A 27592-nucleotide genomic window follows, 5' to 3' on the forward strand; every position below is an offset into this window, starting at 1 on the left:
GAGCAACCAACCTTTTGACTGAGGGAACAAAAGAAATAGTGCTGAGGTTGGACTTCCCTCTTGGCTCAGCGGTAAAGAATCCGCCTGCCGATGGATGAGACATGGGTTTGATCCCTGGGTGGGGAAGATCCCCTGGAGAAGGAAATGACAACCCACTCCAGTATTCTTGACAGGATAATCCCATGGACAGAGGAGCCTTATGGGCTACAGTCCACGGGGTTGCAAAAAGTTGGACGTGACTGAGCATGAATGCACACTGAGGTTCCAGAACCTCAGAATTCAAAGGAACCACAGCATAACTGCGGTTTCAGCCTTAGAGGGACACCCTACAAAGCTGTTTTTGGACCTTTGCAAAATATCTTTCAGAGCTGTGCTCAGACTATGAGGTGAATTAAGCTGGATGCTGCTGGTAATTCTGGCAGGAGAATGGTTGGTGTTTGGAGTTGGGGGCTAGAACTGTAGCTATCTTCTGCATCTGGAGAAATGCTGAAAAGAATTGGAAACAATAAATTCCTTTCTTCCTATCCTTCCATCTGCCAGTATCTAAAGTTGCCTTTAATTGGCAGAACCTTACAGAAATCTGGGAAATGTATTGTGCAGATCTTGATAATAGAATCACAAAGCGGAAAATAGAAGGATAGGCTTGGAACCAAGAGACAACAACCAACAAAGTTTGTGTAGAAACATAGTTAAGGAATCTCCTTATTGAAATCGAGAACATCAGTTAACTTCATATATCTGCGTATGGACTTGGAGAATTGGCTTTTCCATGGTCTGATAGTATTGTGGGCTTGTTATATCTCCCACTAGACTGCACTCGGAGAAGGCAATGGCACCCCACTTCAGTACTCTTGCCTGGAAAATCCCATGGATGGAGGAGCCTGGTGGGCTGCAGTCCATGGGGTTGCTAAGAGTCGGACATGACTGAGCGACTTCACTTTCACTTTTCACTTTTGTGCACTGGAGAAGGAAATGGCAACCCACTCCAGTGTTCTTGCCTGGAAAATCACAGGAACAGGGGAGCCTGGTGGGCTGCCGTCTGTGGGGTCGCACAGAGTCAGACACGACTGAAGCGACTTAGCAGCAGCAGCTGCAGACTGCACTGCTTAACAGCAAAGATCTTGCTTCATACCACATACTCAGTATTCATTTTGTGAATGAAGAAAGTGATGTACAAATGTTTTCCGCATTGAGTCAGGTGTTCTTTCTTTCTGTCATATGAGAAATGTTATGTTTCATAGTTGATGTGTCTTTTGTTGCTTTAGGAAGCATTAGCCACCAATACCTGCAATATTTCCTAGCAGTTAGCTCAGAAAAAGGTGTCTTTGGCCAGTTGTACTTTCAAATTCCAGTCTCCTTCATTGTACTGATCGTCTGTGGGAGACCAACTCAAAAATGTTACAGAACTTTACCATGTGGAAGATAACTTTACAGTTTTGGGACTGGAGTCAAGTTGTAACCTACCTACCCTGATCTCAGGAAGGGATTTGACAAGTGGCTATTTGGACTAGTAGGATTTTCTTTGCAAAGAAATAAGAGTTTAGTCTGTGTGCTAAACTTTGTCTCTATCATGTAAGCTATTTGAACTAGTAGGTCTTACTAGGTGTCACATTTCATTGTAAAGATTTTCAGATATTGGTGGTTTTAGAGAGAGCTACTTCCTGTCTGCATTTCAGATTATGCAGACCTGAACTTGTTTTAGAATCTTAAGTTTACATTTTATACCAGTTCTAATCTAAATGTATTCAGAATGCACAGTGATTATAAGCCATCTACCATGTATATAAATAGTATTTCTTCTGTCTCATGAAAAATATGCTTGTACATTTGTGATTATTATTAGTCTGATGTAGTATTTGTTGGATTAGTTTACAGTGACAGCATTCCTTTTATTGAGAAGATTGAAGCATTTGAAAATTTTTTCATGGAGCATATTGAGTTATATGATAAGGTAAGGTTCTTGCACAACAAAGCTACTAGTCCACCTTTATGTGTCATCTTATTGAACAGTGTATTTGAGGTGCTAGTAATTGTTACTATAGACAGTGGGCTGCCTTGGCCCAGCTACCAGCTTCCCACTTACCAGCAGTGTGGACATTGGTGAATTACTTACTTTCTTTGAGCCTTAGTTTTCTCATCTATTATTAGAGTATAATAGTATTAATACCTACCTCAAAGGGTTGTTAAGTGGCATAAATAAGTTAATATATTTTGAATACTAGAACTGTCCTTGACACAAAACATAGGATACTTATTATCACCATATTAACAATATATGCTTTCTCATAGTGTGTGATTGAATGCTCATGATAATTCACTCTGAAAAAGCAATCCTTACTTTCGTATCTTTATATTTTACAGGATGAAATAGAAAGAAAGGGAAGTATTTTGGTGGATTTTAAAGAACTGACAAATGATGCTGAAATAACTAAACTGATACCAAATATAGCAGATGAATTAAGGGATACACCTGAGAAAACCCTGGCTTGCATGGGTCTGGCAATACATCAGGTAAATGTTAATTTTGTGACTTGTCAAACTTTCAAAGGAAGATTTCACAGTAATAGTACCTTCTCATAGACTGTTAATTTTTACCAACAGACCTTTGCTAGAACTGATAGGTTGCAATCTGGTTAGAGGAAGACTTCATAGGTGTGGGGGGCTTTATAATGGGTCTTAAAGTGTTACTGAGGACTGGACATAGAGCAGAGGAGGTCAGGGTATCCGAGTGAGGGTTCATTACAAAGGTTCATCACAAAGATGTATACACTGCTAGTGACCTAAGACTGGGAACCTTGACTATTTTCAGACTCCTCTTGTTCATTAGTTCGTATCTAAATTACCACATCCTTTCACTTTTATTTCTAAAGTATCTCTTAAATCCACCTCTTTTCCATCTTTACAGTCTCTTTCATCTTTCCTTAATGGTTGCCATACACGGTAAAACATGGTTTATCCTTGGAAACCATGGTGACTGTTTCCTGCCAAATGACACTCAAACGCTCTATGTGGCATTTGAAAGCCTTCCATAATGTAGTTCAACTTCTCTTCCCACTCTCCATTTACTACCATCCAGCTAAACTGAGCTCCCTCTAGGATTCTCTGAGTTCTGCACCTCTTAAATGTGCTGTCCATTTGGCATAGAATGCCCCTTGACTCACATATCCAAATGTCTTGGGTCTAACTCAGTTATGACTCTGTGAAATCTTTTCATGACTCCTTTTCAAAACTCATATGGTTTTTTGGTCTGTATATCTTTATGGTAGCAATTACAGCTGCGTATTCACATCTCTTTTTTCAGAGATGAGCCAGTTTTTCATAGCAGCATGCTGCTCTGTACACAAGTAGATGTTAAATATTTATTTTATTTAATGTCAAATGCCAAGAAAGTAAGTATTGGTTGTTTCAGAAGTCATCTTTATTTCTTTATCTTAACATTGAATTTGAAGAAGTAGAAAATATTTTTTCACTAGAATGCATCTAGAATGTATAGCTTTGGGGGCTACTGTAAGGACTTTTAATACTAGGTTTAGTTGAGACAGAAAGTAGCAGACTTTCTGTCAGTCCAGGGACAGCAAAACCCCAGGTAAAACATAATCCACTATAAAATAATTCATCATAAATATCATAATTTTAAAGGGCAGTTAGAGTTCTCTTAATCTCTCTGAACTGTTTATATTCTAAACTTCATATTCTCTGTAAAAAAGTTCTGCTTCAAAAGGATATCTTGTTAAGTAACTCTTAAGTAAATGTCTATCTTGTCTAGGTATTAACTAAGGACCTCGAAAGGCATGCAGCTGAGTTACAAGCCCAAGAAGGATTGTCTCGAAATGGGGAAACAGTGGTTAATGTACCACACATTCATGCAAGGTGAAGAATTTGCTGGTATTAAAGTATTATCAGAATCAGGCACTGAAGCCTGTTTAAGAATGAGAACCTTATTTTATAAAGTCAAAGAAATCAGTAAAAAGGGTATGACTTTATTGCTAACTCAGTGGTTATCACACCCAAGTGAACATGCTGAATTTAAAGAGATCATGATAGAAATAAACCTTTTCTGCCCAAATAAGTTGATATGTGAGCCTGCAAATTTCTGTGTTAACTTTGGATGTGTGCCTATCAAGACTCTGCTGTTTACATTTAATAATCCCTGCAATACACTAAGTGGTGTAATTAAATTTTGTTCAAGTTATTAGATTTCTATTAAACACAGAACAAATGGACTTTTTTCTTGAATTTACCTGTACTGTATTACAAGATTTTAAATTCACATTAGAAGAGATGAAGAAGGTGATCAGGTATTTTTGTTTTGTTTTTCCCCAGAATTTAAAAAAGACACTTCCTAATACTTCTTGAAAAAGAAGTTAGAAACTCAAAAATTGCTGAATCTGAGACTTTCCCTTTGGCATTATTTTTTCCTTTTCCCATAGAGAACAGCCAGTGGGACAAGAGTAAAAGGGGAGATTTAGCTTCTTTTATTTTCAAGAATGACTTAATACTTGTAAGATACCTGATATATGGGGTGATATCGTTTGGGAATTCCATAATTGCTTCTAAAAGAAACTTGTGAAAATACAGACAACTTCAACTTTCTGCTCACTGTAAGTTCATAGTGAATATGTTCCTATTTTTGTTTTTAGGGTGTATAATTATGAGCCGCTGACACAGCTGAAGAATGTCCGAGCAAATTACTATGGCAAATACATTGCTCTGAGAGGAACAGTGGTTCGAGTCAGTAATATAAAGCCTCTTTGTACCAAGATGGCTTTTCTTTGTGCAGCATGTGGAGAAATTCAGAGTGTTTCTCTTCCAGATGGAAAATATAATCTTCCCACAAAGGTGATATCATGTTCTTTAACTACTTCATTATTTTTTAAAATATTATTTATTCATTTATTTGGCTGCATCAGTTAACTGCAGCAGTTGCGGCATGCGAGATCTTCATTGCGTCATGAATTGCATGGCGTGTAGGCTCTAGATCATGCAGGCTTAGTAGTTGTGGAGCATGGGCTTATTAGTTGCCCTGCAGCACGTGGGATCTTAGTTCCCTGACTAGGAATCGAACCCACATTCTATGCATTGCAAGGCGGACCATTGGACCACCAGGGGAGTTCCCCCTACTTCCTTCTTTATCTTGATAAAGAAGACAAGTCAGTTTACGGAAACCATTTCCCAGTGTTTCTAAATACAGAGCTTATTTTTATTATTTTTGGTTTTTAAATTATAAAATACTTCAGGGTACAGAAAATAAAGAAATAAAACATTTCTACCCACCGCTTAGAATTTACATTTTGCCAGCTCCAGATATATCTTGAAAGATACATAAAGCATTATTGGTGTAACTTTTGTCTCTTTTTTTACCCCTTGCTAGTCCTATTCCCAGAGACAGCCACTATCTTAAAGTTAACATGTATTCTTTCTGTTCATTTTTTTATATTTTGACTTGATAGGTACACATATTGTTTTCTTCCCTTTATTTTGCTGTTTGAAAGTGATGTGTTCCTTTTTTTTTTGTTAAACTATAGATTTTGAAACTACAGAAAAATATAAAGAATAATGTAATATTTGTATAGCACCATTATGAGTTGGCAAATATTTAGCTAATTTTTTTAACAAAAAATGTTAAGTATTATAAAGTCTGTTTGTTTCCCTCTGCAGTTCCATTAACCTCGTTCTACCGCTGGAGCCACTATTCTGAAATCCGCATATATTCTTCAAGTCTACATTTTCATATTTGACTATATATATGTATAGAATTTGTTTTGTTTACATAAGTGATATTCTGAAGGTAGCAAATTGCTACCTTTTTTCCACTTGGTTATTTTGGAGTTCTACCTGGTTTTTTTTTATTATTATTATTGGAGTACAGTTGCTCTATAGGGTTGTGTTTCTACTGTACAACATCATGCATCAGCTGTTTATATACATATATCCCTCCCACTCCTCACACCTGTCTTGATACATATCTAATTCTTTTCATTTACTGAGTGGAGTAAATGAATAGTCACTGTTTATCCATTCTCTTGGCAGACATGATGCTGTTTCCAGTTTTTCACAATTACAAATGATGCTGCCGAGAATGTTCTTTTACATGTCTCCTTAGCAGAGGAATTTCTCAGTTACATGATATGCTTAATTTTAACTTTTCAGGCTGTAGCCAAAGTACTTTCCAGAATGTTGGTCCCAACTTACACCCCTTCTGGTAGTATTTTCAGGCTATTATAATTTCCCCATATTTTCATTAACACTTAGTATTGTTGGGTTTTTTCATTTTTACCAGACTGATGGGTATAAAATGATATTTCATTTTTAATATGAATGTCTATGATTTCTGTTATGTTTGAGCATCTTTTCACATGTTTATTGGCCATTCAGTTACTTTATTGAATTTTGTTTTAATTTCTGTTCATTTTTCTGTTTATACTATTGATAGAAGTTTTTATGAATTCTAGATGTTAAACAGGGTTCCCTCATAGCTTAGTTGGTAAAGAATCTGCCTGCAATGCAGGAGACCTCTGTTTGATTCCTGGGTCAGGAAGATCCACTGGAGAAAGGATAGGCTACCCATTCCAGTATTCTTGGGCTTCCTTGTGGCTCAGCTGGTAAAGAATCACCTGCAATTTGGCGATTGGGAGACCTGGGTTCGATCCCTGGGGTTGGGAAGATGCCCTTTGATTTCTTACATTATAGATATTTTCTCCCAGTCTTTAGTTTATTTTTAACTTTGTGGTACATTTTTTGTTTTAGAGTTTTACATTTTGACATGGCTAGATTGATCCGTCTTTTTCCTTATGACTTTTTTACATTTTATGCATGGCTTAAGAAGGGCCCCTCACTCAAGCATCATAAGCATCTCCCTTACATTTTCTTCCAATATTTTTAAAATTTAATTTTATTCTTTTTTTAACACCGAAAACATTCTGTATTGGGGTATAGCCAATTCACAATGTTGTGATAGTTTCAGGTGAATACACACTCTCTCTCTCTCTCTCTCTCTCTCTCTCTCTCTCTCTCTCTCTCTCTCTCTCTCTCTCATCTCTCCAATCTCTCCCAGACCCCTGCTCCCATCCAGGCTGCCACATAACATTGAGTGGAGTTCCATGTGCTATACAATAGGTCTTTCTTGGTTATTCATTTTAAATACAGCAGTGTGTACATGACCTTCCCAAAGTCCCTAACTGTCACTTCCACCTGGCAACCATAAGTTTGTTTTCTAAGTCTATGAGTCTCTTTTCTGTTTTGTAAGTAAATTCATTTGTATCTTTTTAGATTCTACATATAAGGAATATCATATGATATTTCTCCTTTACTTCACTCAGTATGACACTCTTTAGGTCCATTTATGTTGCTACAAATGGCCTCATTCTTTTTAATAGCTGAGTACTATTCCATTGTATGTATGTACCACATTTTTATCCATTCCTCTGTCAATGGACATTTAGGTTGCTTCCATGTTTTAGCTATTGTAAACAGTGCTGCAATGAACCTTGAGGTGCATGTATCTTTTCAGGCCATGTTTTTCTTCTTCCAGTACTTTTAAATCTTGTATTTTCTATTTAGATCTTTCGTCCATCTGAAATTTAACTTTGTGAATGCCATTAAGCTAAGGATCTAATTTTATTCTTTTAGGTGAAAACCCAATTGTCACCATTTATACATTAATATTTCTGTTTCTATTGATGTGTAGTATGTCATGTGTAGTACACTGTACTCCTGTAGACACGTGAATCTGTTTTATATTACTGTTCCTATACCAGATCTACATGATTCTATTTACATTGACCTTATTAAAACTTTTAATAAGGTAGGGAGACTTGCCATACCTATTCTTTTCCAGAGTTGCCTTTATCATCCTTAGACTTTAATAAGTTTATCATTAATTACATTTTTACTCAAATTGAAATTCCTAAGGCTTCCTTCTTTTGTAGGAAGAATAGAATGTGTTAGATTCAGCTGTTGGTTCTGAATAGTCAATAGTGTTGATAAATGCGTGGCATCTACTATTTGGGCTTAAGATTCAGGACTGCCTTTAGGTCGGAGAGGTCAGGTGTTTTTTGTTGTTGTTGTTGTTGTTTTTATTTTATTTTGGGGGCCATGCCATGCATGTAGAATTTTAATTTCCTGAACAGGGATTGAACCCAAGACCTTGGAGTGAAAGTACAGAGTCTTAACCACTGGGCCACCAGAGAATTCCCTGGAGAGACCAGAATTTAAATCCTGATTTAAATCAGATATTTTCTGTAAATATTATATGACCAAGGAATTTCCATAACCTATAATATAGTAGGTAGAAATGCTAACTTGTTATTCGTGTGTCTGAACTGAAGTAAATCAAAGTGATCAGAAAGATGATTGTTCCAGGTGGTCTCTGTTTTAGTCACTATTGCTGCATAACTAATCACTCTGTTTTAATCACTATTGCTGCATAGTGACTCAGAATAACAATCATTTTATTATTTCACATGGTTTCTGTAGGTTGAGTTTAGAAGAACTGGTTGTCTTGGTATTTCTAGGTCTTGATCTCTTATGGAGCTGGATGGAACAGCAAGGGACTAGAGTGGCTGGGTGCTGGCCAGCATCTCGTCTCTATATTATTTTTATTTTTATTTATCTGTGTGGGCTGGTTTTGGCGTCTCACACACATTATAGTTGCTCAGGACACTCATTCTGCTCACATGACTGCCGATGGCTTCAAGAGGCAGAGTTCCAGTTGACAGCAGAAATGGCTTTGCCTCTTTTCAGGCAGCCTCAGAAGTCAAGCAGCATCACTTCTGTCACATTCAGTTGGTTTCAAAGTGAGTCACAAGCCTGTCCGCATTCCAGGAGAGGGAAATTCGACTCCAACTCTTAGTAGGGGAGTGGCAAGGTTTTGGAAAGGTTTGAGGGGAGATATTACAACCTTATATTTGGAAACTACAGTTTGCCACAGTCTCTGTATTTATAATGCATCTTGAGGTACTTAAGTGATTTATGAAAATAAATGATTCATGAAAACATGAACAGTGACTTACATGTTGAGGACTGCCTGTGTGGTACAATAAAAGTATTATGTTTAATAGTATACAAACAGTGCAGAAAGAGATTAGATAGGAGAACTGGGGATTAAAGAAGACCCAAGAAAGGCTTTTGAAAAAGAAGACTGGGGCTGGGTATGTGGGACTGGATATAAGGGAATGTTCAAGGATTGGGAGACTACTTGAATACAAAGGAAGAAATAAGTGCTTGGTGTGAGAGGCATGTAGGGAGCCTTGCATACTCGCAGCAGAAAGAATAAGAGCAGTAAGCAAGAGAGACCAGGCAAAAAAGTGTCTCAAAAAGAGAATCAGCAATAGAAGGAAATAGATCATTGTGGCTTTTAGCTCATCTTACTTTAATACTGTTCTGGGACCAACTTTTAAACATACTAAATGAAGCATTTTAACTTGAATTTTCCTGAGATATGATTATAATTTAGCAAAATTTAAGTGTGAATTAATCTTGTTGCAGTGTCCTGTACCAGCATGTCGAGGGAAGTCATTTACGGCTCTTCGTAGCTCTCCTCTCACAGTTACAATGGACTGGCAGTCAATCAAGTAAGCAATCAGACTATTAAATAAAAGGCAGGTTTTAGAGCTCTCATAATGCCAAGTAAATCTACAGTATTCCTGTATTACACTTTGATTCTTAGGTGGAGATAGTAATAAAGTATAAAAGGTTTATTTGGTGAAGCGTTATGTATTGAAGTGATAATTATCTTTATTTGAGATTTGTTTTCTATCAGATTCCAGAAGGGATTTGATGTGCAACTATTTTGTCATTTTGCTACTGAGAAATTACTTTATGTTTCATTTTATGTGACTCATTGAACTGGATTTACATACAAGCAAAGCTGTATGACAGACTACAGTCCATGGGGTCACAAAAGTCAGACATGACTTAGCAGTTAAACAACAGTGTTTCATAATGAAGATATTCTAGAAATAATATTGTTTTCAAGTTTTAAAATAGAGACTCCCTTAGAAATAGATATTTTATGTTCACACTATTCATGAGACATTTTACTGTATAGGTATTTTTAAAAACTTGGTTTTTTTTTTTTTTTGAAAGTCAGATAGTTTTCTCTCTGTGTGTATATTTTTAGTCTAACAGTTTATCCCATTTTTTTTCTGGCTATAGTCCCATAACTCATCCCTAAATATAATGTAATGGATAGCTTTGAAGTCAGAGTGCTATCCAGGAAACTTCTAAGAACATAGGGGAAATGAAGTAAATTGCTACTAAGCCCTGTCCTAGCTTGACCTCCTTCTGCCCTATAAAAACCAAGACCAATATATACAGTAATTAGCTGTGCACTATGCTGAGATGTTTACAAACAGCATTTTATAGAAGACAAAATGTTTAAAACTCTTGAGTGTGATCACATGCCTTGTGAATGGGGAAGCCTGGTTTCTAGCCTGTGTCTATAGTACTTTCACCACTGAAGAGGGTAGTGAGGGCCTCAAAGGTGCTATGAGGTCCACATAGATGCATGGAAGATCTAGTGATTTAATTATATTCTTATGGCTTTTAAGTGATTTTAAAGTCTCTTTGTTTTCAGGTAAAAATAGCAGACTAAAAATAGGCTTAAGTATTTTAACTGAATTTGAATGATCATCTCCTAATATTAGGAAATCAAACTTAGGGGGTAGACGGTTGGAAAAGGAGGACATTTAAATCCTTTTTGTGGGTTTTTAAAAGGTATTACTCAAGTTCATTTTAAATGAGTCAGTTATAGTAAAACTTTGTTAATGCAATATTAGCTTACATGATAGTTGTTTTAGTCTATTGATAAAATGATTTTTTGCCCTAGAAGAAAGGCCGCCTTCCTGCCATATATAGTAAATTCAGTTTCATTTTTACCTGAGCCTTAGCTTGGATGTCCATAAGGAATTAAGTTATAGTTTTTCAGCTAGCATTGAAACATTTGGATGCATCAGGGTGACAGTTTTATAGTGTATATCAGAATCAGAAGCAGGCCCAGTTCTAGGAGTTCATCTGATGAAGACAGTCACAACACGTGCGGAAATTACTTGCTGAAGGTACGTTTTCACAGTGTTGACCAAAAATGGAGAATAGCCTAAACATCTGAAGAAAATTTATAAGGATGGGACAGTGAATTATTGTGTAGCCACTAATTACGATGATGTAGGAGAGTGTTTTGAAATGACATCCAGAAATGTTTACACTGAATTTAGTGATAAAGCAGGTCATAGAATGTTTTCTACTATTAATATATAATATTGACTTTATTTATCTTTTTTTAAAAAACAACACTGATAAATAAAAAGACATGTTGAGAGTATACTGTTTGGGAAGTGAGATGAGGGTGATTGTTACTTTCTTCTTTTTGTTTATCTGTGTTTTTAAATTTTTCCAAAGCTGACATAGAAATAGGTGTTCTTTTAATAAGAAAAGTCTAAAATATATACTTTTTTTAAAGCAAGATGATCTTAGCATGTTTGTGTCATTCTGATACTTCTCATTGCAATTCACCAGGATTTTTTTTAATTAATTAATTAGTTTTGGCTGTTCTCGGGCTTTCTCTAGTTGTGACGAGTGGAGGCTACTCTCTAGTTGTAGTGCATGGGCTTTCCATTTTGGTGGCTTCTCTTATTGCAGAGCACGGACTCTAGGCGTGCAGGCTTAGTTGTGGAACGTGGGCTCAGTAGTTGTGGCTCATGGGCTCTAGAGCATGGGCCCAGTAGTTGAGGTCCAGGGGCTTAGTTGCCCTGTGGCATGAGGGATCTTCCTGGACCAGGGATCAAACCTGTGTCCCCTACATTAGCAGGCAAATTCTTAACCACTGGACCACCAGGGAAGTCCCAGTTTGCCAGTTTTTAAAATGTGCTTTGAAAGTTGAAGGTAGTGGGTAACTGTGCAGTAGGGTTTGTGCTTACATTCATCGTGTAAGTGATTAAAAGGTTTTAAAATAATGCATATTAAGTGTTTTAAAAAGCTTAACATAGAAGATCACAGTTCCTGCAACTTCGTGTTGCTTTATACATAATTCTAGATAGCATTATCATGTCTCTTTCTTCACTTACATGTCAGTTACTCATCCACTCTGAGCTGAGGACATTAGAGACATGGTACCTGCTTTCCCTTCTTCCCCTTCCACCTTTGGACTTTTTTGAGCTAAAATGTTATTTTTAAATTGTCAAGGTTTGCTACTGTTTCCTAATCAGAATTATCTGTCATGTTTTATTCATAGGTCATATCTGATAAACAGCACTTATATTTTTAATGATAATGTAAATATTGTTAAACAAAGAATCAAGTCAGATGATCAGATGCCAAGAGAAGCAAATGTAATTTGTGTAATTGGGTTGGGTTGTTTTGTTGAGTTTTTTCCCCCCTTAAAGGAAAATGACCCAAGCATCAAAATCAAAGTGGGTTATCTTTGGGAATTCCCTGCTGGTCCAGTGGTTAAGAATCTGCCTTCCAATGCAGGAGCGTGGGTTTGATCCCTGGTCAGAGAACTAAGATCCCACGTGCTATGGGACAGCTAAGTCCGTGGGCTGCCACTATTGAGCCCATGTGCCACAACTAAGATACAGCCAAAAAATTTTTTTTAAAAGAGAGAATGTTTTTAAAAAATGGATAATCTTTTCTCATGCTTCACTGAATTATCCCATATTTTAACACGCTTCATATTTGAACTTTAACCTTGTTTAGCACTTTTCCAACTCTGTAATCTTTTTATCCGTGGTGTTCTGGAAAAAATATTTATTTATTTAACTGCATTGGGTCTTATTTGTGGCACATAGGATCTTTGTTGTGGTGCCCAGGGTTCTCTAGGCATCACAGCTTCTCTCTAGTTGTGTTACTTGGGCTATAGAACACAGAGGCTCAGTAGTTGCAGCATGTAAGTTCTCTAGTTTCAGCATGTGGGCTTAGTTGCTCTGTGGCCTGGGATCGAACCCATGTCCCCTGAATTGCAAGGCGGATTCTTAACCACTGTACCACCTGGGAATCCCCCTACCCTTTGTTTTCTTTATGCTCTAGATTTCTTTTTTTTTGCTTCTATCCTTTCTGTAAATGTTTGCTTTTTATATATATCTTTAACTTTCCTAATTTCACACTTGTGTTTTTCAATAGTTTGTTTTTATAGCAGCTTATTCTTGTTTTATGAAGGTAATGTTTTCTTAGAAACTCTTAGCTTGTTTTGTTTTTAATGCTCTTCTCCTTTTTGAATTGTTGCCATTTCATCCTCAAATATCTGATGAGGAATAAGAAATTGAAGTAGGTAGGGTAGTGCTATTTCTTATTTCTTTGTTATTTCTTAGGTAGGAGTTTTTCTTCAAAAAGCCTCATCACTGGATAGAAGGTAGAGTTTTGACTGTCAGATTTTGCTTTATGAATGTGTTTTTTAATTTGACTTGGGCTCAAGTGCCAGAGTGAGAAGCCTTACGCTGGAGCTCTGTCTCCCCTCTGGACACTTTAGCTACCTTCACAGAGCAGATGGTCTGTTTCCTTGGAACAGTGCTCTGGTTTTGCTGGGCGGGGAGACCTGATGGCTTTGGTGGGGTGCCCTCATTCTTCTACCTTGCTGTCTATGCACCTTCCAAATAATTTCTGAATAGCTACTCAGTGACTTGCTTTCAGTTAATTATCCTGTTTTGTTTCAGCCATCTACTCCCAGTTTTCATTCCTGCCAGCTCCAACTTAGAAGGCTCTCTGGGGCTGAGAACACTGGCTCCCACTTCTCTTGTACCTGTGTAAATTTTTCCTGTGTGTGTTCTGGAATTCATCTTATTTTATCCATCAGTACATTCTCATTTTCTGTTTTCTAAAATTTCATATCTCTTTACTTGTTGATGGCACCTCCACACACCCCCGAATTTCCCTTCACTCTTTTAGTGACTGTCATCTTGGTGCACATTTTGATGGGAAGGTAGGCAAATGCATGTGCCTTTTCTGCTATCTTTAATTGGAAATTGCCAAAGTAGTTTTAGATATACTGTTGAACCTTTTTAAACTAAAGAACTGCCCTTTATCTAGCTTAGCACCATGTGGACCCTGAATAGTTAATATGTTGAAGAAATAACCTAGAGTCAGTGTAAGTACTGACTGAAAATTGTTTAACTTTTTAGAATACAGGAGTTGATGTCTGATGATCAGCGAGAAGCAGGTCGGATTCCACGAACAATAGAATGTGAGCTTGTTCATGATCTCGTGGATAGTTGTGTCCCAGGAGACACAGTGACTATCACCGGAGTTGTCAAAGTCTCCAATGCTGAGGAAGGTGTGGTATAACTTTCCTCAATTTGACTGTCTCTCTGTAGTTTGTCAGCATTCGTCTTTTCCCTTTTAAAGATATTTCTGAATTTGCAGTAATTTAAAGAACTCCTTGATTCTTATATAGGTGAAACTTTTTCTCTAAAATAAAGGTTTATTTAGTAATATAACTCACCATGCCTTTCTTTTACATTCTACTTGAATCTCTGTAGGGAAAATACCAATTACTGTATTTTTGTACTTTGAAATTTACAGGTTCTCGAAATAAGAATGACAAATGCATGTTCCTTTTGTACATTGAAGCAAATTCTGTTAGTAATAACAAAGGACAGAAAACAAAGGCTTCCGAGGATGGATGTAAGCATGGAGCATTGATGGAGTTCTCACTTAAAGACCTTTATGCCATCCAGGAGATTCAGTCTGAAGAAAACCTGTTTAAACTCATTGTCAAGTATGTATGAGATTATCTCAAGTTTTATTTTATCATGTGCATGTTAACTAGTCAAAATGGTTGCAAATTACAATTCATTAGACATCTTTAGACCTGTGCAGCCCAGTCACTGAAAGAAGGAGACTAAAGGGTGAACTGTATACATAATATTTAAAGAAGGGATAACATTTCATATTTTATTTCATATTCATATTTGAACTGAAATTCATATTCAGTTCAAAGAATTAGAATACATAAAGCCATATATGAAGTATTATGTTGAATATAAACAAGTATTTTCCATTCATCAATTGTATAATCCTATTTGTACAAAAAGGGCAGAGTGGAAGAGATATAATTTAGCTAATTACTCATTTTTGTATAGCCTGTGAGCCAAGATTGGTTTTTATGTTTTTTTCATGACTGAAGAAAATCGAAAGAAGAATATTTCATGACACACATAATTACAAGAAAGTCAGATTTTGTTGTCCAAAAATAAACTTTTATTGAAACACAGCCACACTCGTTCATTTACATAGTATCTGACTGCTTTTGAGCTACAGTGATAGAGTAGATGTGATAGAGACGGGTCACAGATATTTACTGTTTGTACCTTTACAGATAAGATTGCTGATCTCTAGTTGAAACAATAAGGAAAATTTACTATCTCACATTAACTGGTTCCTTAACAAAAGAATCATGGGGCAGTGAATTCCAAAGTAATTTCAATTAGTTATATGTAGAGGGTTTGTTTACTTTTAGAAAGCAAAAAAGAGAGTCACATAGAAGTCACTTACTATTGAGAAGTATTTCAGAATAGTTTTTATTTCTGTGTTATTGTCCTGCAATAGAGAAGAAATAATGTAGAGGTACTTTTGCTTTAGTGGTTACAAACTTTTTTAGGGAGATATAAAGCTAAGTTAGAATCTTGCTTCAGCCACTTCCAGTTGTAGTCTGGGGCACTTAATTTCTCCTTCTAAAGTAGAAGTAATAATAGCTGCCTCAAAATATTATTCTAAAGATTAAATGAGATTTCATTATATACTTAACATGGTTAACACAATGTACTGTTATTTTGACAGTTTTTTGGATAATTTTGAAGAAATAGAAAATGAGAGACTAAATAGTAGATGTACCAAACAGAGGTACAGAACTGAGATTTTGAAGTGCATTGTATTAGAAAAATTGATCTTGTCATTTAGCCTTTGGGCTCAAGGAGAATTTGACACTTTTTTCTGTCTTTAATATATTAATTAGCAAGCTGGGAAAAGTATAAATTCCTTGAGGGTTTTTTGTTCTTAAACCCTCAAAGATATCCTTTAAATAGATAGCCATCCAAACACATCCTGGTAGATAGGATGCCCTGTGCTAGGGAGACTCAGTGATCTGGTGATAAGTGGTGGAGTGGTGAGTGGTCTGTAGCAGGTGGCAGGGAACTCCCTGGTTGAGGACCAAAATGCCTCTTTGGTACCTCTTACCAATTATAATAACAGTGAACATGTGCAGTTCTCAATGAAGTATGTATGTTAGTATGAAAAACTTGGATTTCCTTCCTACAGTTTGCTTTTACCTTTTAGTTCTAAATTTAGAATTTTTCATGGCTCTCCATTTGTTAATCTTGCAGGGGTTGGTAAACTAGGCAAGCTGCCTATTTTGGTAAATAAAGTTTTATTAGAACACAGCCCCACCCATTAATTGGCAAATTATTGATCGTTCCTTTGATAAAAGTTGGGTAGTTCTGACCCACACAGTAAAAGTGAAACTATTTATTTTCTGGCCCTTTATGAAAAATGTTGTCAACCCTTGCTGGATTAACAAATGGAAGCCTTTGAGAAGAGAATGGAGAAGACAAATAGAAGGCTGTTTTAGTTTAGGTTCCTTCAGAAACAATGATTTGCATAAGTGTGGTTTATCTGGGAGATTATCCCCAGAAATACTGGGAGGGGAATGAGAAAGTGAGACAGAGAAGGGAGGTAGTCAGTGTCTGATGCCTTAATGAAGGCTTAATCTTTTCTGAGGCCTCTGGGACACTTGACTGAAGACCTAGCCTCAGTATTTTTCCATTTAAGGGTCTAGATTTGGAGCTGCTCCTGAGAACATTAGACATGCCAGTACTTCTGTTCTGCCCAGCCTGCCTTCTGCTAATGCTTCTGCAGCCATAGAAAGCCTTTTGGCACACAGGTGCAGTTGCTTGGTAGGAGGTGAGCAGTGATCTGCAGGAATGATTGCCAGGGGGAAATGGCAGGATACCAGCTTTTTGTTTACATATATTAACAGAGATAAAATGATTCAGAGTTTATTCCTGATTGTATGTCTCCCACCCTGTCCTTTTTGTTCCTGTTTATACAATTGATAGATGTGAGATACTTCTTTATATTAATATAATACTTCATATGTTCATATATGGCCTTATTTATTCTGATTCTTTGAACTGAAAAAATGAAATTTTATTCTTTCTTTAAATATTGTGTACTCAGTTCACCCTTTAGTCTCCTTCTTTCAATGACTTGGCTACACAGGTCTAAAGATGTCTGTTCATATAAAAGATAATTCTTTACCCTAAAGTATTAGGGTACTGAATAACCCATGATCATAACACATGATTATGATTTTTTTTTTTTTTTTTTGCCGTGCCACACCTCATGCAGAATCTTAGTTCCCCAACCAGGGATCGAACCCCTGATGCAGTATCTTAACCACTGAACTGCCAGGGAAGTCCCTATGATGCATTTTAAAGGCTATGTGTAAATGCTTTATAAGTATCCTGTCTCCCTTACACAGACACAATTTCTAAAGTATTCTTCCCTTTATAGATTCATTAAGAATTTTGATCAATTTGTTGGAATAAAGTTTCTTGAGCTGTTTGGTACTAAGTAAAGTAAATTAAGCAGATTGTAAAGTAGATCCTCTTTATCACCTGAAAATGTTAGAATTTATAAATCGTATTCTGTTTTTCAGCTCGCTTTGCCCTGTCATTTTTGGTCATGAAGTAAGTATTTTACTTCATTTTACTCAAAATACATAAATTTAACAAAAATAGAATATAAAGATTTTGCAAAAAAATAGTAATTTCTGTTGGCCAGTTATTCATAGTTTAATATGAATCGTTATTCTCCATAAATGAATGATGTGAGAGAGAAACCACAGTCTCTTGTAAGATAGAGCTTCCTACCAATTAGAGTTAATAGGAATGGACTTCTTTTAAAGTGACTCTGAACACAGTAGATGGTAAAGCAGAAAGTAACAAATACTTCTCAGTTTTGTGGAATTGATTCCGTGCCTGGCAAGGTAGGTCTTCACTTGGTGACTTTTTTAAAAAAAAATTATTTATTTATTTTACTTTACAACATTGTATTGGTTTTGCCATACATTGACTTGACTCCGCCATGGGTATACATGGGGAGGGAGGTGGGAGGGGGGTTCAGGATGGGGAACACATGTATACTCAGTGACTTTTATGATACCTTATTTTATATGCTTTCTAATCATTTACATTAAAGAAGTGTATTTTTACACTTTTCTTAGGAAAAGAGAAAAGCAACATGCAGTCATGTTTAAAAAAAAAAATCCACACACAAATGTAAATATAGGAGGAGCACCTCTTTTACTAGTCATCTTTGTCTTTCTTGTTTTTTCTCTCTCTCCTTTCACATTTGAGCTTGTTAAAGCGGGTTTGATATTAGCACTCTTTGGAGGAAGCCAGAAATATGCAGATGACAAAAATAGAATTCCAATTCGAGGAGACCCCCATGTCCTTGTTGTTGGAGACCCAGGCTTGGGAAAAAGTCAGATGCTACAGGTAGGAAATCAGACATTTAGGATTTGACCTTTTGCTTATAAAATGCATGAATAATTCACAAATGAATTTTCCTAAAACGTATGGTATTTGTGTTCCAGAGGATATCATTTGTCAAGTAGTGTGAGTGAGATGGGGTTTGTGTGAGTAACTTATATCTGACCATCGTTTCAAATTAAGCCAGTCTCCTGTCACACAGGCTGTACAAACATACTGCTGTGTTAAAGATGTCAACTATTGTAAAATATTAACCATTTTCCTAACCCCTATTTTTTTTAAAAAATACATTTTTTTCTTTTCTTTTTTAAAGTATTTATTTAATTTATTTGGCTGCACTGGGTCTTAGTTGTGACATTCAGGGTCTTCAGTTTTCATTGGGGTATGTGGGATCTTTAGATGCGGCATACAAGTTCTTCAGCTGCAGCATGCAGGATCCAGTTCCTTGACCAAGGATTTAACTCAGGGCCCCCGCCTCCTGCATTGGGAGGATGAAGTCTTAGCCACTGGACCACCAGGGAAGTCCCCCTAACCATTTTTTGTATCCAGCATTGCTTTACTAGTCTTTATTGTTGTGACCTTACCTATGAATAGAATAGTTCAAGAAAGTAAAGCAGGTTCACCCAATATCTCTTTATACAACTATATAAACACTGAATTAGGCTTTAAGAGTAGTCTGATAAAGGTCAATCCTATCCAACTCCACTGCTGCTCTCTCAGTCTAAAACAAGGAAATTCCCATGACCAATATGTTGTTGGTCCCCAAGATTTTAGCTCTGCCCATCAGAGCCTAGTAGTTCTCCCCATGCTGCCCTAGAAGGTGCAGCCTTTGGAATGCTTATGCTTGGAGTGACACCTGCCAAGCCAATGTAAGAATGGTTAGGTACCCTATCACTATCAGTGTTGGAGTTTTTTGAAAATACTGTGGCCTTCCCCAGTATTAAGAATTAAGAATCTCTTGAGTAAGGGTCCTAGCATTTACATGTTATAACCATAGGTGATTCTGAAGTGCAGCCAGAATTGAAAACCGGTCTCCCCATTGTATTATAAACCTACTGTCCATCAGAGCCATTATTCCCTATGGCTGAGTGTTAAATTAGTTATTTTATTTTTTTTCTATTCATTTAAAGTTTCATATAAATCACAACTAGTTTATTGTGTTACAAGTTAACTGGGTGGTGCCTGGAAAGGGACTTTGGGAATGCTAGTTATGTTGTTTCTTGATCTGGATGCCAGTTGCATGGAAATTTGTTGAACTGTACAGTTATATGTACTATAATTATGTACATTATATTTAAATAAAAAGTATACTTCAACAAATCACTCAGTTATTTTAATTTCTAATCTGACATTTTAAAAATCCCTTTGTTTTCATATTTTGTTTGTTTTGGCCACTTGGGCCAACTTGTTTTTATTCTGTTCTGAACCCTTGCTACAAGCCTGATAACTGAGACACAGAGTATCAAGTTATAGGTGAAACAGAGTAGATGGTAAAAATGAAAACAGTATACTTAGGTAAGGTATGTGGGTAAAAGTGTGTGTGGGAATCTGAATTTCATGTAAGTCTGCTAGCCCCACTAAGCCAAGGTTTTTAAAAATTAGGCTAATACTAATAGTTATGATGGAGCAGACTCTTGAGTCCCTTGGACTGCAAGGAGATCAGTCCTGGGTGTTCATTGGAAGGACTGATGTTTAAGTGGAGATTCCAATACTTTGGCCACCTGATGCGAAGAGCTGACTCATTTGAAAAGACCCTGATGCTGGGAAAGATTGAGGGCAGGAGGAGAAGGGGACGACAGAGGATGAGATGGTTGGATGGCATCACCAACTCAATGGACATGAGTTTGGGTGAACTCCAGGAGTTGGTGATGGACAGGGAGGCCTGGCGTGCTGCGGTTCATGGGGTCGCAAAGAGTTGGAGACGACTGAGCAACTAAACTGAACTGAACAGTTATGAGTTGTTTATATTTTTAAATTATTTTCCTTTGACCATTTAGTAAGCCAACATATTCTCAAACTAACAACTAAGGAATTACAAGTAACAAAAATAATGATAGCTACCATTTATTTAGCTAGGCACCAAAGCTTCACATTAGGTTGTGTGCTACATCAGTCCAGAGCACACTATTGACATAGCAGGGTAAGCACTGCCTACTAGGGCTATGAGGTACACAGAGGTGTACAGTGGCCTTGCACGAGGCACATATTATATGCCATGTACCAGGTTAAGTGCCTTGCACATACGATCTCATTTAGTCCTCAATGCAGTATGTTATAAAACATAAGGCAGCTGAGGTTTCAAGAGAGGTTCAAGAGCAGCACCGCCAGTAGGTACATGATAGAGCCAAGATTTAAACAGGTCTGCCTGACTCCAGAGGTCCGTGCTTTTAGATGTTGCACTACTTAACTACTTTTCTGTGTGCTGTTACCTTGTTTGAAGGTGAACACTATTAAGCCATTTTATTACCTGGTGTTTAAAGAAGCACTGGGGTTTCTGAAACTAAAATTAATACATACATATTTGCTATTTTAACTTGAAGCATAAGTTGCAATGGTGTATTCACATGACCACAGACTTTAGAATCAGGCTGCTCGGGTTTGATTTAATCCTAACTTCACACCTTCATAGCTGTGTGAGTTACTCTCTTCAGACCTTTGTTCTACATCAGTAACAGGTGTATAGTACTGTGTATAATACTGTATAATATTCTTACTGTGATGGTGAAGATTGTACGGGAAAGCTTTTAGAAGAATGACTAGCACACAGCTGATGTTTGTGAGCCACTACTTTATTATTTCCCTTTTACTTTCTTTTAAACTCTCCATTTCATTAGGCAGTATGCAGTGTTGCTCCACGTGGTGTGTATGTTTGTGGTAATACCACAACCACCTCTGGTTTGACTGTAACTCTTTCAAAAGATAGTTCTTCTGGAGATTTTGCTTTGGAAGCTGGTGCCCTAGTACTTGGTGATCAAGGTAAGAGGCCAAAGCACATAATAATTCTGGGGCTTTATTTCCTTTAAGTCTTTCTTTTTCAGTTACTTTCTTTACATTCTGTTCCAAGAGTCATTTGGATAGCACTTTCCAACCAGTGAGTTGAGAATGAGTGCCAAAAAAACTAGAAATACCCATCTCATTGTTTTGTGTTTTCAGGATATGACAAATAGTTTTTATAAGAAACCTAGTTGGAAGTCTCAGCAGGAAGAGATTGACAGTTGGGCTTTGCTGCCTGTTTCTCTTTGTGATGTTTTAACCCTACTGGGAAAACATATACCTATGTATGTGTCAGGCAGTGTGTACCCAGATTCTAGTCCAGCTGAGATCATTCATTCCTTCCAGTTTGCCAGCAATGTCACATTTCTAAATCCAGTAACTGTCAGCCATGTTTGGCACAGCTGATGACTGCATCAATGGAACACTTTATCTCCTTGGTTTCCAGGACACTGCAACTCTTCTGATTTTCTTCTTTCTTTATTCACTGTTCAGTCTGTCTTTACTTGTTCTTCATCTCCTCAACCTCTTAACTGGCTGGCTCCTCAGAGTACTTAGTTTTTGTAGTATTTCCTTCTTAGCCTGTACTTATCTGCTTGGTTATTTTATCTAGTTTCATGGTTCTTCACCTACCTATATGCTGAAGTTTTCCAGATTTATGTTTCTTCTCCCTTGAACTCCAGGCATATATATCCCTTTGCCTATGCAGTGTCTCTGCAACTTTCTCAAACCTAGCACATCCAAAGTCAAAATTTTGATCTTCCCCTCTCAGTAAATGACAGTTCCATCCTTCTGTTTGCTCATATCAGGAAACATGAAGATATTCTTAATTTTTTCACATACCTCACATCCAGGCTGTCAGCAGACTTTGTTTGCTCTACCTTCTGGACACCACTTAGCCACTGCTGCTGCACCATCATCTCTCGCATGGATTATTACTGTGATCTCCTAGTTGGCACTCCTGTGACCACCCTTGCTCTTTCTATTGTTTGTAACAAGGCAGAGAAATCCCATTAAAACTTAGATCACATTGTTCTGTTCAAAACCCTCCAGTGCCTTCCCATCTCACTTGGTGAAAGCCAGGTTTGATAGTGACACAGATGCCCTTTAATCACTATTTCATATTCTGGCCTTTAATCACCTCTTTTGCCTCATTATCTACGCATTTCTTCACTCTTATTTCCTCTTCCCCAGCTACCCTGGCCTCCTTGCTATACCTTGAAGTATAGTACCAGCACTCCAGGCATGTCATGTTCCCACATCACAGCCTTTGTACTTTGGAACCTTCTTACTCCAGATAGTTTGCAGGGCTCTTCAATGTTTTGTTCAAAAGACCCCAGTGTGACCTTCCCTTAACAACACATTTTACACTGTAACCCCCACCCCCACTGACCTTGTTCTCCTTATCCCACTCTGCCTCTCTTGCCGGAGCATTTTACCTGCTCATATACCATATGGTTTACTTTTTTTATTGTCTGCCTCTAACACTGAACGGAATGTAACCTTCACAACAAGTACGGAGAATTTCGTCTTTGCACTGTTACATCCACATGCCTAGAATATAGTCTTGTTTTTCAGTCGATAAATCATGTCCAATTATTTGCTACCCCATGGACTGCAGCACGCCAGGCTCCTCTGTCTTCCCCTGTCTCCAGGGGTTTGCTTAAATTCATGTCCACTGAATTGGTGTTGCTATCTAACCACCTTACCCTCTGCCGCCCACTTCTCCTCCTGCCTTCAATCCCAGCATCAGCTCTTCGCATTAGGTGGCCAGAGTATTGGAGCTTCAGCAACAATCCTTCCAATGAATATTCTGGACTGATTTCCTTTAGGATTGGCTGATTTGATCTTGCAGTCCAACGGACTTCTTGGTCTTCTCTAGCACCACAGTTTGAAAGTATCAATTCTTTGGCATTCAGCTTTCTTTATGTTCCAGCTCTCACACCTGTACATGATTACTGGAAAAACAATAGCTTTGACTATACAAACCTTTGTTGGCAAAGTGATGTCTTTGCTTTTTAATACACTGTCTAGGTTTGTCATAGCTTTCCTTCCAAGGAGCAAGGGTCTTTTAATTTCATGGCTGCAGTTACAGTCTGCAGTGACCAAGAAAATAAAATCTGTCACTCTGTGTGTGTGTTAGTCGCTCAGTTGTGTCTGACTATTTGTGACCCCATGGACTGTAGCCTGCCAGGCTCCTCTGTCCATGGGATTCTCCATGCAAGAGTACTAGAGTGGGTTGCCATTTCCTCCTCCAGGGATCTTCCAGACCCAGGGATTGAACCCATGTCTCTTAGGTCTCCTGCATTGGCAGACAGGTTATTATCTGAGCCACTGGGGAAGCGCTAACATCTGTCTCTGCTTCTACTTTTTCCCCTTCTAGTTGCCATGAAGTGATGGGACCAGATGCCATGATCTTAGTTTTTTGAATCTTGACTTTTAAGCCGGCTTTTTCACGCTCCTCTTTCACCCTCATCAGGAGGCTCTTCAGTTCCTTTCCACTCCCTGTCATTGGAGTCGTATCATCCACATATCTTGAGGTTGTTGATATTTCTCCCAGTAATCTTGATTCCAGCTTGTGAATCATCTAGCCTGGCATTTCACATGATGTACTCTGCATATAAGTTAAATAAGCAGGGTGATAGTGTACAGTCTTGTACTCCTTTCCCAATTTTGAACCAGTTCGTTGTTTGGTTCTAACTGTTGCTTCTTGACACGCATACTGGTTTCTTAGGAGACAGGTAAGGTGGTCTGGTATTCCCATCTCTTTAAGAATTTTCCACATTTTGTTGTGATCCACACAGTCAAAGGCTTCAGCTAAGTCACTGAGGCAGAAATAAATGTTTTTCTGGAACTCTCTTGCTTTTTCCATGGTCCAAGAATATTGACAGTTTGATCTCTGGTTCCTCTGCCTTTTCTAAATCCAGCTTGTACATCCGGAAGTTCTCAGTTTACGTACTACTGAAATCTACCTTGAGGGAGTTTGACCGTGACCTTGCTAGCATGTGAAATGCAGGCAATTGTACAATAGTTTGAACATTCTTTGGCATTGTGCTTCTTTGGGGTTGGAATGAAAACTGACCTTTTCCAGTCCTGTGGCCTCTGCTGAGATTTCCAAATTTGCTGACATATTGAGTGCAGCACTTTCACAGCATCATCTTTTAGGCTTTGAAACAGCTCAGCTGGAATTCCATCAGCTCCACTAGCTTTGTTTTTAGTAATTCTTTCTAAGGCCTGCTTGACTTTACACTCCAGGATGTCTGGCTCTAGGTGAGTGATAATACCATCATGGTTATCCAGGTTATTAAGACCTTTCTTGTATAATTCTTCTGTGTATTCTTGCCACCTCTTCCTATAAAAAGCATTCAGTAAATATTTGATGAATTCATAAATTCTAAAACATTTCTTTGATTATTGTATAGCTCATTAGAAGTGACAATATTTTTACTAAGTTAGCAGATGAAGAAAATAATAAGCAGGAAGAGGTTATTCAGATGGTAAAGAATGTGTTTGCAATGCAGGATACCTAGGTTCGATCCCTGGATCAGGAAGACCGCCTGGAGAAGGAAATAGCAACCCACTCCAGTATTTTTGCCTGGAAATTCCATGGACAGAAGAGCATGGTGGGCTACAGTCCACAGAGTTGCAAAGAGTCAGATACAACTGAGCAACTAACACTTTCACACTTTGTTAAACTGTCAGATCTTCCATTAAATAGAAGTTGAAGGTGATACAGTGTTTAGCTGTGCAGATTGCTAATGGGATTTAAGATGCAGAGTGTTAAAAGTCCATGGCCATCTCTTTCAAATCTATGCAGATAAGCCAAGCATTATGATGGTAAAAATGTTACTGTTAACAAAATATATATATATATATTACTGTTAAAATACAAAAGAATATTAGTCAACAGAGACCAGATTCTAGAAACAAATATAATCCTATCAAATAATAAATAGGATCCTACTAAAATCTTTACTGAAGACTTCCAAGGGAGAAAATGAGAAATAGAGCTGTTTTATATTTCTCTTCTTCAATATCTGATGAAATAACCAAAAAATTGTTTGAAAACAAGCAACAAGATATATCAATTGTAGACAAATTAGAAAGAGCTTAAAATGTTCATAATTTAAACTTTATGCTTTAAAACCAGGTATTGGCAAACTTCAGTCCACAGATCAACCCACCCTTCAGCCTGTTTTAGTGTAGTCCACAAGCTATTTCATTTTTTAAAAATCTTTTTCTACTTTTCCTTTTTTGGGGGGGCTGCATTGGGTCTTCATTGCTTCCTGAGGGCTTTCTCTAGTTGCAGCAAGTAGGGGCTACATTTTAGTTGTGGTGTGAGGGCTTCTCGTTGCAGAGCACAGGATATGTGGGTTTCAGTAGTTGTGGCGTGTGGGCACAAGCTATTTTAAAGGACTGTAAAGAACAAACAAAAAACCCAAGAATATGTGACAAGACTGTATGTGGCCCACAAAACATCAAAATCTGCCCGTTTATAGGAAAAGATTGCCAGCTCCTGCTTTAAACTTTGCAAAGTGGCAGAGAAGTAGCTTGACTTTATTCCTACCCTGTCCCCACCTCTGAAGAACTATTACTAGTAATAGTATTACTATTACTAGTATTACTAGTAATCTCAAGAATTTCCAGTAATACCATCACTTCCAGAGAGGTCTGCACTGACCTAGAATAGGTATACAGAGGATTAACCATAGCAAAGCCCTTGGGACATGACCACCAAATTATCATGGTATGAAGAAGAGAGGAAAAATATTACAAGATAATGTTAGAGGGCCTCCAATAACCTCTGGATTAGATGTAAAATACATCTGGCACATAAAGTGCCTTCATTCAGTGATGGGTCTTCATATTTAAAGAGTTTAAGTGTACAATTAACTGTACACTTCTATAGTTAACACCTGGTATTGCTGAGACCTGCACTCTAGTCTTCTGACTTTAGAGCCCATGTGTTCCTTCCCAAATCATGCTGCCCACTGTTCCCAAAAGACCCAGCTCATATAGCACCTTTTTCTTGAAACCTTTCCAGATTCCCCTTCCTCTTTTAATCCCACCCCACCCCCAGAAAATTCATATGATGATGCATATCTATTATAGTTGTTAAATACACTATCTTGAATGTGTATATCCTTATCTCATCTGTTCAGATTTAACTCTTTAAGCTTTTGAGAGTTACTCTCATATCTTCATTTTTGTAACCCTCACATGTAGTGCTTTGCCTGTGGAAAATGCTAATTAAATAACAGTTAAATAAGACCAATATTTTATTTGCTGTAAATCAAGCACAAATTTTGTACTGTATGACACTTCATAATTTTAACTGCTGGAAACTTATGGAAATATGCTTTATTGTGGAATAATTTCTTTCCTGTTAGGTTTAAAACTTGACCAAAGGAAAAATTTTTGTCTGAATTATTTTACTGTGGTTGCAGGTATCTGTGGAATAGATGAATTTGATAAAATGGGGAATCAACATCAAGCCTTGTTAGAAGCCATGGAACAGCAGAGTATTAGTCTTGCTAAGGCTGGCATGGTTTGTAGCCTCCCTGCAAGAACTTCCATCATTGCTGCTGCAAATCCAGTTGGAGGACACTACAATAAAGCCAAAACAGTTTCTGAGAATTTAAAGTAAGTCTCTTCAAATATTTATACTTTAATATATTGAATCCCTATAGATATGAAAAAGATAAAGATAATTGTCATATGGATATTTTACAGAAGTTGCAAGTTTCCAATAAATGTACAAAAATGTGTTAGAACACTCCATTAAAGCAATGAAGTGCTATTGACATCTACCAGATTGGCAAACATTTTACATATTAATCATTCTTGTCAGTGGGGTGGGGAAATGGAATCTCACATACATAGTTGAGATTTTGAAGGACAGCTTGGCATGTTTATCACTATTTTAAATGTACTTTCTTTGTTCCAGCCATTTCTTTTAGGAGTTATATTCACAGAAGTAGGCACAAGAATACACAAAGATATGTTGACAGGGTGGGTTTTACAGAATTGTTTATCACCATCACAAACTGGAAACAACTTGAAATGCTCATTGACAGGGAAGTGGTTGAACTATATAGTAAGACTATACTGTGGAAAGCAGC

The 27592-nt window shown here is 37.3% G+C and overlaps 1 protein-coding gene and 1 long non-coding RNA gene across 3 annotated transcripts in view; one reads left to right on the forward strand and one right to left on the reverse strand.

Annotated features, from left to right (window-relative positions):
- MCM8 (minichromosome maintenance 8 homologous recombination repair factor) overlaps positions 1–27592 on the forward strand; it is a 50762-nt gene that overhangs the window by 3810 nt on the left and 19360 nt on the right. Inside the window, exons 4-14 of the mRNA XM_020914473.2 lie at positions 1869–1951; positions 2362–2511; positions 3767–3870; positions 4641–4839; positions 9487–9572; positions 14112–14263; positions 14512–14707; positions 17645–17675; positions 18345–18485; positions 21314–21455; positions 26918–27113. Coding sequence (XP_020770132.2) covers positions 1869–1951; positions 2362–2511; positions 3767–3870; positions 4641–4839; positions 9487–9572; positions 14112–14263; positions 14512–14707; positions 17645–17675; positions 18345–18485; positions 21314–21455; positions 26918–27113 — 1480 coding nt within the window. The remainder of the gene's footprint in view (positions 1–1868; positions 1952–2361; positions 2512–3766; positions 3871–4640; positions 4840–9486; positions 9573–14111; positions 14264–14511; positions 14708–17644; positions 17676–18344; positions 18486–21313; positions 21456–26917; positions 27114–27592) is intronic.
- Positions 22636–27592, reverse strand: part of LOC110151231 (uncharacterized) — a 50778-nt gene continuing 45821 nt past the window's right edge. For both annotated transcript variants that reach the window (XR_002317983.2, XR_011489506.1), the window contains exon 3: positions 22636–27077. This is a non-coding gene — a long non-coding RNA (uncharacterized lncRNA). The remainder of the gene's footprint in view (positions 27078–27592) is intronic.

The sequence above is a fragment of the Odocoileus virginianus genome, chromosome 9 (assembly GCF_023699985.2).
Source record: "Odocoileus virginianus isolate 20LAN1187 ecotype Illinois chromosome 9, Ovbor_1.2, whole genome shotgun sequence".
NCBI classification, from domain to species: Eukaryota; Metazoa; Chordata; class Mammalia; order Artiodactyla; family Cervidae; genus Odocoileus; species Odocoileus virginianus.